Genomic DNA, 9,311 nt, shown 5'->3' on the forward strand with positions numbered 1-9,311 from the left:
AAAAAAACGACCATGTATAGTAAGGCGTTTTTAGCCCAAAAAAACGACCATGTGAAGTAAGGCGTTTTTAGCCGAAAAAAACGACCATCTATAGTAAGGCCTTTTTAGCCCAAAAAAAAAAACGACCATGTGAAGTAAGGCGTTTTTAGCCGAAAAAAACGACCATCTATAGTAAGGCCTTTTTAGCCCAAAAAAAAAAACGACCATGTGAAGTAAGGCGTTTTTAGCCGAAAAAAACGACCATCTTTAGTAAGGCCTTTTTAGCCCAAAAAAAAACGACCATGTGAAGTAAGGCGTTTTTAGCCGAAAAAAACGACCATCTATAGTAAGGCCTTTTTAGCCCAAAAAAAAACGACCATGTATAGTAAGGCGTTTTTAGCCGAAAAAAAACAACTATGTATAGAAACTTTTTTTAGCCAAAAAAAACACCCATGTATAGTAAGGCGTTTTTAGCCGAAAAAGAACAACCATGTATAGTAAGGCGTTTTTAGCCGAAATTTTTAGCCAAAAAAAACGACCATGTATAGAGAGCCGTTTTTCGCTGAAAAAAAACACCATGTATAGTCAGGCATTTTTAGCCGAAAAAAAGCCAACCATTTTTCATAAGGCGTTTTTAACCGAAAAAAACGACCATGACATGATCTGGGGGTCATAACTGGAATAGGATGCCGGATACTGATTGGCGGATCATGATGACGCCGATATAAAATCCAATACTCTTTCAACAAAGTTAATGACAATGAGACACAGGTCCAAACAATAAAAAGTTTTAATATCGAGAACAACACAAGAGGTCATGAGTCATTCAAATAGTAACTAAAATAGTCATGAATCCTCTTTCTGCTGGCAATGCCTAGTTTTGTTGTCATTGTGAATCCTTAATTATCCATGGGGCACAATGTACTAAAAATGAACGACCAGCACTTAAAAACTAAATAAATGGATGCACTTCAAAACATTTCTTTCAGTCAGCTGGTGTTTGTTTTAACCGGCAGATAGCGCACTCGCCTCAGTTTCAGTTGACTTATGAGCTTATCATCTCTCACGTGCATTTTAACTGCGTATTTTCACACGATTGTTTGAAACCGTAAAAATTGTCATCCACCAGTTCATAATCAATTAAAAGCAGCGTTTAGCATAAAAAGGTTAATGGAACAATGTTGACAAATGGAACACGCCCATTTAGCTGCAAAATGTCAAACAACCAGATGCTTAAATCAAGTGAACGGTAAAAATTGTCCACCAGCATCAGAGCACTTCAAAGTCCAGTCGCCGCTAGTCTGGCTGATGGATTCTTGTGTGACAAAAATCATGAAAGAAGCACAATTTTAATTCAAACAAAAAGACAAAAGTCCAAAATACTTGTGCGGTTATGCTACTCTAACATAGCAATAAGTCAAAGTACAGGGTGGAAAGCGACAAAGGCAACGAAGAACAAAGTGAGGAACGTCGCAGTGAAAAAGGCAAAAAGTTGTCCCACCAGCCTAAAAATCTACCAGTCAAAAAAAAAAAAAAGAACTTTTTTTTTTTTTTTTTTATGGCAACTGACTTGATCCTTCATCTTTCTTCCTTCCTGGAGTGTCTTCATTTCCAGTCACTTTTTTTTTTTTGTAATCATGGCCATCATGCACAGTTTGTCCCAATAAACAAATCCAAAAAAAGGCTACGGCGGGTGGGGAGGGGGAGGGAAAATGAGTCAAGTCCTCAACTTGTGAGCTAACATAGCTTATAATCCGTCTAAGGCAGGGGTCGGCAACCCAGAATGTTGAAAGAGCCATATAGGAAAAAAAAAAAAACAAAAAAAAAACAAATATGTCTGGAGCCGCAAAAAAATTCTATAAAACTTACAATGAAGGAAACACATGCTGTATGTATGTAGGAGACTGGACTGTCTCAGAATTTTTTTGTTACTCATTCCTTTGTTGTGTGTTCACAAACGCCCCCATAGAATTTATTTTGTGATTTGCTCGCTTGATTTTTTGTTTTGGTGCATTATTTTCGCTTTTCTTAGTGTCAGTGAAGTGATCATTAATTTCCGTTTTTCTGAGGCTGTCTTTGAACGCCTCTCGAGTCGAACGAGAAGAGAGAAGGTACGGAGTCGGACGCAGACGTGTGTGTTTGTTGAGACTGTTAAAAGCATAAATAAAGTGTACGTTTTTAAAAAACAACACCACAGCTCTCCTTTTTCGGAGCTGCAACATGTATCTATATCTATTTGAGCTATATTAGCCTACTATCAAAATCTTTTTTCATTTTCAAACATTTTTCATAAAGCTCCAGGGAGCCACTAGATGTCGCCAAATAGCCGCAGTTGCCGACCCCCGGTCTAAGGCAAAAACTACGGAAGTGTGGAGCTGCCAATGTGGAGTAAAAATATTTTGACTGGCAAATACTTTCAAAAGTACTCGTATGTTCAAACAAATGTATTTATAGGCTGAATGCTACAAATGTAGCACTTGCAAGTATAATGCAGGTCAAATGCTAAAAATACGCTAGCAAAAGTCAATATCCCGTGGCGTTATGGGAAAATGCTACATTTGTCACATTTAGCCTAATCAAATGTTTTTGTGAGTTCGTTCGAAGGTATTTAAATAGGTTCAAACGTACTCACGAGTATGGGTGTGGTCCACATTATTATATATATTTGCTCCACATTGGCAGCTCCACGCTTCTGTAAAAAAAAAATAAAGAAACAAAGGTGGCTAAAAACAAAGGAGCAAAGAATTTGGGGAGTCGTGAAGGCCGGCGTGGCGGAGGAGGAGTCAAACTCTGAAGCTTTCGGCCTTTCCGTCGATGTGGCGCAGACGCAGGTAGACGTCGGTGCCGATGCCCTGCATCGACTGGATGGACAGCGAACCCCCGAGGTACTCAGCGTACGCCCGTGATGTCGGCAGCCCGAAACCGAACCTGAAACCCCCAAAAATAAAATCAATAAAATATCCGAAAAAAATGACCAGTAAGGTGTTTTTAAATGGGGAAAAAAAAACGACAACGTATAGTAAGGCGTTTTTAGCCCCCCAAAACGACGTGTATAGTAAGGCGTTTTTAGCCCCAAAAATCGACCATGTATAGTAAGGCATTTTTAAGTGAAAAAAAAAATGACCATGTATAGTAAGGTGTTTTTAGCCGAAAAAAACAACCATGCATAGTAAGGCGTTTTAAGTGAAAAAACCGACCATGTATAGTAAGGCGTTTTTCGCCCCAAAAAAACGACCATGTATAGTAAGGTGTTTTTAGCCAAAAAAAAAAAAAAAAACACCATTATACTAAGGCGTTTTTAGACGAAAAAAACGACCATATATAGTAAGGCGTTTTAGACGAAAAAAACGACCATCTATACTAAGGCGTTTTTAGACGAAAAAAAACGACCATGTATAAGTAAGGCGTTTTTAGCTGAAAAAAACGACCATGAAAAGTAAGGCATTTTTCGCCCCAAAAAAACGACCATGTATAGTAAGGCGTTTTTAGCCCAAAAAAAAACGACCGTTATACTAAGGCGTTTTAAGACGAAAAAAACGACCATGTATACTAAGGCGTTTTTAGCTGAAAAAAACGACCATGTATAGTAAGGTGTTTTTAGCTCCCCAAAAAACACTGATGTATAGTCTGCCATTTTTAAGCAAAAAAACTAAACATGTATTGTAATTCAGACTGACTACAGATAAACTGAATTTTTCAGACTTACAGTGATCCTCCCTGTGGCATTGAGTTTTTCATCACTGGTGCTTACCCGTGCATGGGTCCCGAATGGTTCCCGCTGTTGGTGATGTTGTTGAAGAAGTTGTTCATGCGAGGGTCCTGCGCGCTCTCCTCGGCCGTGCTGAAGTGGTAATCCATCACCTTGTCGATGATCCTGTGCGGGATGCCACCACCACGGTCCGAAATCCTGCAGACAGAAAAAAAAAATAAGTCACATCGTGGAGGGTCTTGGCGGCCCGGCACTCGGCGAGAGGCGACTGACCTGATGACGAAGTCGGTGTCATTGTTGGCAATGGTGACCACCACGTCGGGGACGTTGTAAGGTGTGTCCAAGTGGCTCTCCATGGTGGCCCTGATGACGACGCACAGCACATGTCACGGACCGCCTTAAGATGGACCGAACGTCAGCTGACTGTTAAAAGGGTGCCGACTTTCATTTGTTCCAGAACACAAAACATGCACATAAAGTGATCTTTCTGCATTACAATGAATAAAAATGCAATATTTTTTTTTTCCTTCAAGAAAATAGGATGCTATAGTACTATACTTGTTTGAGTCGCTGATTGTGGAGTGGTACACTCGAGTGTGGTGGGCAGCGTGGGATCGATTCCCACTCAGTGACAATGTGAATGATTGCCTTTATGTGCCATTAATTTTCGTCAACAATAAAAACCTTGATGACAAATAAGCATTTTTAAAATTACTTTTCTTAAAAAAAAAAAATAAAAAGTATTCAGTCATTAAATAAAGGTCCTGCTAGTTTTTTTTTTTGTTTGGTTTTTTTTGGGGGGGGGGGCTGGACGAGGGGGTTACTGACACTGAAAAAGTGGATTAGCTGACCTTTTGATATTATGTGTCTGTGGGTGTGCGTGTACCTCATGGCGTTCTTGAGCAGCTCGGGCAGGATGTAATCGAGCGGCAGCGGGATAAAGGGGAAGCGCGCCGCCACGTGGCCGTTGATGCGAACTCTCGGAGAGTTGCCGTACTGGTGCTCGCACAGACGCCTGCATGCACGCACACGCACACGCGCACACGCTTGAAGATGAGCAGCTACTCTCCCCACACACACCTACACAAGTGTGCTTGGCTGACACGCGCAAACACACGACCGGGTCAAAGTGATAAGCTGACACAGCAGCAACGCAAAAGTGATAACCCCGCGGAAAGTGTATCTTGTGCGCGTGTGTGCCGAACAGCTGCAGGTGAGCCAAAACAAACAAAGTTATCAGCTGGAGCCCTCAATCAAACGGAGCTCAATAATCGCTCACCTGGCAAAGTCCACCCACTTCTCGATGATCTTCTTGGGGGACAAACGTCTGCAGATGATGCCCACGAAGTCGGCCTGCAAGCACAACGTGAGCATAAGGTGGAAAATCGCCATCGCCATTTAGTGGAATGCAATTTTTCAATGAGAAAAGCCTGCAAATTTCGTCATGTCAGTTAGTTGACGAAGGAAGGCGATCGCCGTAACGCTCAGACGTACGTTGTCTTCGTGCAGGGCGAGGTGATGCGTGGCCAACATCCGTATTCCCAGACGGGAGCACAACGTGGTGTCCAGGAAACTGCGGAGTATAATCTCGTCCTGGAATGACCGAGAAGAAAAGAGGTCTTAAAAATAATCACAATAAAATGAATAACAAACAGCGGTAATCGTAATAGCGAGGCGTTTGTTGGTCTTACTTGAATGTGCTTGCGACATTCCCGGAATCCCTGAGCCAACATGGTAACCACGTCCTTGTGGTCGTCCAGCAGCTGCTGCACCAGCTTGCAGAAGCGAGCTTCCACGTCTTGATCCTTGATCTGCCAACGGCCACGTCAGCATTTTATTCATTATATACTGTTTTGTTTTGTTTTGTTTTGTTTTTGTGAATATATCATGTCATCATTTATCGGAATCGGCATCAGAAAAAAAAAAATCCTCCATGTATCTTTCGAAACAACAGTGGAAAACAAAATGACACGCCTCAAAGCTGGAATTAAAAGATGACACACCACTTTTCCGGCACGGTTGTGTTGCGGATTTGGCAACTAAGGAATCGAATGCGTCACAGCAGACGCGATGTCATCCAAAAACTTGCATATGATTGCGGCAAAAGCGAATCTCCTCTCATAGCTCTGAAGTGGCCTTTTGACAGTAAGCCTATGGGGAACTTGAACTTGAGCGTGACCCCGTGAGAGTTTACACTTACACAGACTTGTGAGCGGGCGTGTGTGTGCGCTTTACTTACAGGGGGGAAGTCGCTGAGCATGTGGTACGCTCTGATGTAGAGTTCATGCTGGAAGAAGAGAAAGAAGAGTATGAAGAGGCTCCGCGACTGTGAGCAGAAAAGCCCCTCGGTGGGCCTCGCACGTGACCAAACGTGATACAAGTTCCTTCCTTTTACACTACAACGCAAATCATACTTGGATAACGAAGTCACGTGTTGACTCAACAAAGTTGGGTTGGTGTGGAGTGAGGCAGCCAAGGAGTGTATTGTGCTATGAGGGAAGGAAGAATGTGGGGGAAAGTTCATCTGGGGTGAAAAAAAAAGAAAAAAAGAGAAGAGGCAGAGGCCACACGTTGCTGACGAGAGGAAAACATTTTGTTCGCTGAAGGCATCCCGCTTCAAAAGAGAAAGCGACTTGATTCGTACATTGTTTTCATACATGAATCATCATCAACGCTCCGTATGATAGGGGACAACTTCTGAGGAAGGTGCGTTTAATTAAACCCTCGTGGCATGTGTACAGCGCAATAAAGAGGACACGAAACCACAAAGCTAAAAGAGACAAACACCTCAGAGCTGTTGACAAAAGTTGGCAACGGATTTGTTTTGCACGCGTTTGTAGTTTGAAGTAGCAGATGTAGAAATAGGCGGTGACGTTTAAATGGTGACTAAAGATGGAGGGTTTAGGGTTGGAGGATAGGGTTAGGGTTGGGGTTTAGCCTTCGGGTTGAGGGTTGTGGGGGGGTTTAGGGTTAGGGGTGATCGTGTTAGGGAGTTAGGATTTAGGGTTAGAGTTCGGGGTAAGGGTTAGGTTTCGGGACACTGTCAGGTGTGTGCATGTGTGTGTTTATGTTGGCCTACCACTTGCAGGATGGTGGGATTGCATCCGATGATGAAGGGCAGGCTGCGGAAGCCCTTGATGCGGTGGGCGATGCGCACGGGGAGCTCCTTGTGCAGGTACTTGGCGCTGCTCTGGGAAAATCAGAAAAAGTTTAAATGGAAGACCCTGTGTGTGTGTGTGTGTGTGTGTGTGTGTGTGTGTGTGTGTGTGTGTGTGTGTGCGCCCTTTGTGTCCTTACCAGGATGTGGTGGCCGTCTGGGGACTTGCCCGCATACAGCAAAGTGGCTAAGGTAAGTCGCACCGAGGCCTGGAAGACACATCAAGTCAACATCAAATCCTGATGACTCAACATAAAAAATAATATAATAATAAAATTAAGTGTGACGTCAATGAATCAGACAGACAGAACATTTAAGTTGTTGCGATATGCAAAGTGACCTATGAAATTGATCATATATTTCAATGAACAATATACATTTGGTGACATTTTTCTAGTGTAAAATCTGTGTCGTGACGCAATAAAAGTCGTGAAAACAAAGCTGCATATGGAGTTGAATAAATTACTATTGCAGTTCTTGGAGAAAAAAAAAAGACGCACAAGAAGGCAGCTAGCTGTTGATTTATGCACATCTGGCAGTTCTGGCAACAGCGTAGCATGCATAAAAACGCCCCTTTTTTCCCGAAATGTTTTCTCTTTCTGGACTCACGTGCGTCCTCGAGTCGCTTATTTGCGACGCTGAAACAGAACAACTCCTTGGAAAGTGTGCACAATTGAAATGCACATAAAAGCGACAAATTGGAGTCGGACACTCAAGACTTTTTTGGGATGAGAAACATTTCATAAGTGGACTTTAAAATGACAGTCAGTGAAATATTAAGCTTTACTTGAACATTGACCATGTTTGTTGATAAGTAGGGCAAAAAGCACACTGTCAGGACGATAATTCCTTCTGCTCCCCTCACCTATTCACTGCTTTTTTTTTTTTTAAAAAGGGAGGGGGCTCTTGTCCATTATTCCTTGGGGACAATTAACTCTTCGCTGTGTTGTGCTCAGGCCAAAGCAATAGAAATCTTACTTTGCCGCCATTTTGGTGCCATGGAAACCACGTTTTTGCCATTTGCAGCATCTTGGGTCAAAGAACTACGTCGCAGTGAGTTGGGGAGATTCGTGTAGTCAGAAATAGTGCTTTATTGTGGCATCTATAGGCAACTGTAAACCTTTTTAGTCTGCGTCGATTACTTTGGAGTTTTCACTTATCCAAAAGTCTTGAACGAGAACAGCGGTTTCACAGTGAAGCAATCGCGGTGAGCAAGTTATTTTTGATCGGGACAAAAGATGCACATCAAAAAAACTCCTTGCAAGAGGCACAAATACATCCTGCTGCGTTCAGGGCCTTGTAGCAAAAATCGGTCACGCTGAGAACAACCCACGCTTGTCATCGTTCTGCAAGTGTCCGACCTATTTGACAAGCATACATCCAATAAAAGAAAAAGTAGTCCACAAAAGCAACTTTAAAGAAAGAGACGACAAAGGAAGCAGATAATGAACGGGAAAGTCTGCCGTTGGATGTGAAAAGCCGAGCGTGAGTTGTTAGCCGCGCCGCCGCCAGCATTTCATTGATTGCATCGATGCCATGATCAAGAAAAAAGATTACTTTAGTCGTTGATAACAGAAGATAACAGAATCAGAGATGTTAATCATTTTTAAATGTGTTTTAGTCAAGGGCTATATGGGAGGTTGAGGTAAACTACGTAAGAAGGTCATTAAAATATGAGTGTCAGTGAACGCAGCTGACTTCCAGCTAGCAGTTAGCGCCGCTGCTACCGTGCTTTTCGACGTAAACCCACATAAAGCCATGCTCACCTTCTCCGCGGAGATGTCAATAGCCGACTGGTTGTAAAACGACGTCACCGTCTTGGACCGCTCTCGGGCCAGTTCGGAGAAGCCCTGCAGGGAGGAGGACGTGGACCTCAGCCGGCGGCCGCACGCGTTTGACATCAACGGCGGCGCTAATGGTACTAGTGGTGCTGGTAGTAGTGGGGCCATTGTGGTAGCGGGCGCGAGGAAGAGGCTACCCAGCCTCGTCCTTGCCCGACCGGCTGTACCGCTCAGCATCTCCGCGGCGAGTCCCAGGCGGCCCTGTTCCCGTTCGGAGAGGTGTATGTGAGGGGGAGTTCGGCCCGGCTTACTATGAAGCCATCAGGAGGTCGCGGCAGCCACCGTGCACAAAGGCACGTACGGGTTGCTTCCAGTACAGTGAGTACTGGCGTAAGGAAGGCGAGTATTGGCCTTTAGTAAGGTTGAGAAGTGGAGAAGGAGGGAAGGTGGGGCAGGATTTACCAGGCGACAGCGGTGCCAATCAGGACGTTGGGGGCGGGGCTTAAGTCCTCACGCATGCTCAAGCAAACAAAAAGGAAGGAGAGGTGCTGGTCAACATTTCCCAGCACAGAACTATTTTAACACAGCTGCAGAGATATTAAACAGCTATGTATATATGGCACAAAGAAAAAAAAAACTAAGATTAAATTGCACACTGACGTAAATATGAAACATGATTCAATAT

At 43.5% G+C, this 9,311-nt stretch overlaps 1 protein-coding gene across 1 annotated transcript; it reads right to left on the minus strand.

The window, feature by feature from the left end:
• Positions 1 to 2,552: 2,552 nt before the first annotated feature.
• On the minus strand, positions 2,553 to 9,205 carry bckdk (branched chain ketoacid dehydrogenase kinase). The gene is made up of 11 exons (XM_019873498.1): positions 8,612 to 9,205; positions 6,986 to 7,054; positions 6,768 to 6,878; positions 5,928 to 5,975; positions 5,380 to 5,499; positions 5,183 to 5,281; positions 4,968 to 5,041; positions 4,575 to 4,703; positions 3,962 to 4,051; positions 3,731 to 3,886; positions 2,553 to 2,907 (listed from the first exon to the last, which is right to left on the minus strand). The coding sequence occupies exons 1-11, from the start codon at positions 8,861 to 8,863 to the stop codon at positions 2,763 to 2,765; spliced, it is 1,293 nt and encodes a 430-aa protein (XP_019729057.1). The 5' UTR covers positions 8,864 to 9,205; the 3' UTR covers positions 2,553 to 2,762.
• Between the last annotated feature and the right edge of the window lie 106 nt (positions 9,206 to 9,311).

Source organism: Hippocampus comes, unplaced genomic scaffold (genome assembly GCF_001891065.2).
Source record: "Hippocampus comes isolate QL1 unplaced genomic scaffold, H_comes_QL1_v1.1 scaffold59, whole genome shotgun sequence".
Lineage (NCBI taxonomy): Eukaryota > Metazoa > Chordata > Actinopteri > Syngnathiformes > Syngnathidae > Hippocampus > Hippocampus comes.